Source organism: Micropterus dolomieu, linkage group LG02, assembly GCF_021292245.1.
Source record: "Micropterus dolomieu isolate WLL.071019.BEF.003 ecotype Adirondacks linkage group LG02, ASM2129224v1, whole genome shotgun sequence".
NCBI lineage: Eukaryota > Metazoa > Chordata > Actinopteri > Centrarchiformes > Centrarchidae > Micropterus > Micropterus dolomieu.
The window spans coordinates 24628746-24629416 of record NC_060151.1 but is presented as its reverse complement, the minus strand read 5'-3'; the positions used below and the strand labels follow the sequence as shown (position 1 = coordinate 24629416).

The 671-nt window shown below is 41.0% G+C and overlaps 1 protein-coding gene across 1 annotated transcript in view; it reads right to left on the bottom strand.

The window, feature by feature from the left end:
• arhgap23a (Rho GTPase activating protein 23a) overlaps nucleotides 1-671 on the bottom strand; it is a 35740-nt gene that overhangs the window by 7653 nt on the left and 27416 nt on the right. Inside the window, exon 22 of the mRNA XM_046035315.1 lies at nucleotides 115-208. Within this exon, the coding sequence (XP_045891271.1) occupies nucleotides 115-208 (94 nt within the window). The remainder of the gene's footprint in view (nucleotides 1-114; nucleotides 209-671) is intronic.

The following is a 671-nucleotide window of genomic DNA, read 5'->3' as shown; positions in this document are numbered from 1 at the left end:
TAAACGGAAAGCAGCATTCATTTTGGTTTACTGATTACAGCTACCAGTATGATATTGCTCGGCTTGATCAGAGCTAGCAGTGATTGGGCTGAGAGCAGCAAGCAGCGTGCTCACCTGAGGCCTCCCCGAGCAGAGCGGTCCTGCCGATGTTGGACAGCAGGTGGTCGATGTTGGGGGCCGGCTGCACGTCCTCCGTGTCCACCGGCGTCTTAATAGGACAGACACAAGAGCAACAGCATTTAATTACTCAACAAAAGCTGTGATTTACTGTTTGTTTGTCCACGTTTGTTTGTCCACCTTTAAACATGAAAAAACGTCCATGATTAGAGATGTTTTTCTTGTTTCAGGGACTTTTGAGAAATGACATAGCGTAAATTTATATAAACAAATGGCTGCTATCAGTACTGAGCAGAGCAGCTTCACATTTATTTTGTGGTTTCTTACTGTAATTTATGTTCTGGAAACAAGTTTACTACCGGTGGCAGATGTTTTTATGACAATATTATTTTAATGTATGAGATTTAGATAATGAAGTCACATCCTCAGCTCTATCTTTACTGTCTCTGTTGTAAATTAAGGTTTTCAGTGTGTTAGTCTAACTATTATTGTCCACAAGCTGTAAAACAACAATATGGGAAACATACCTTTTCATCCTTGTCTTGCTCTTCAGC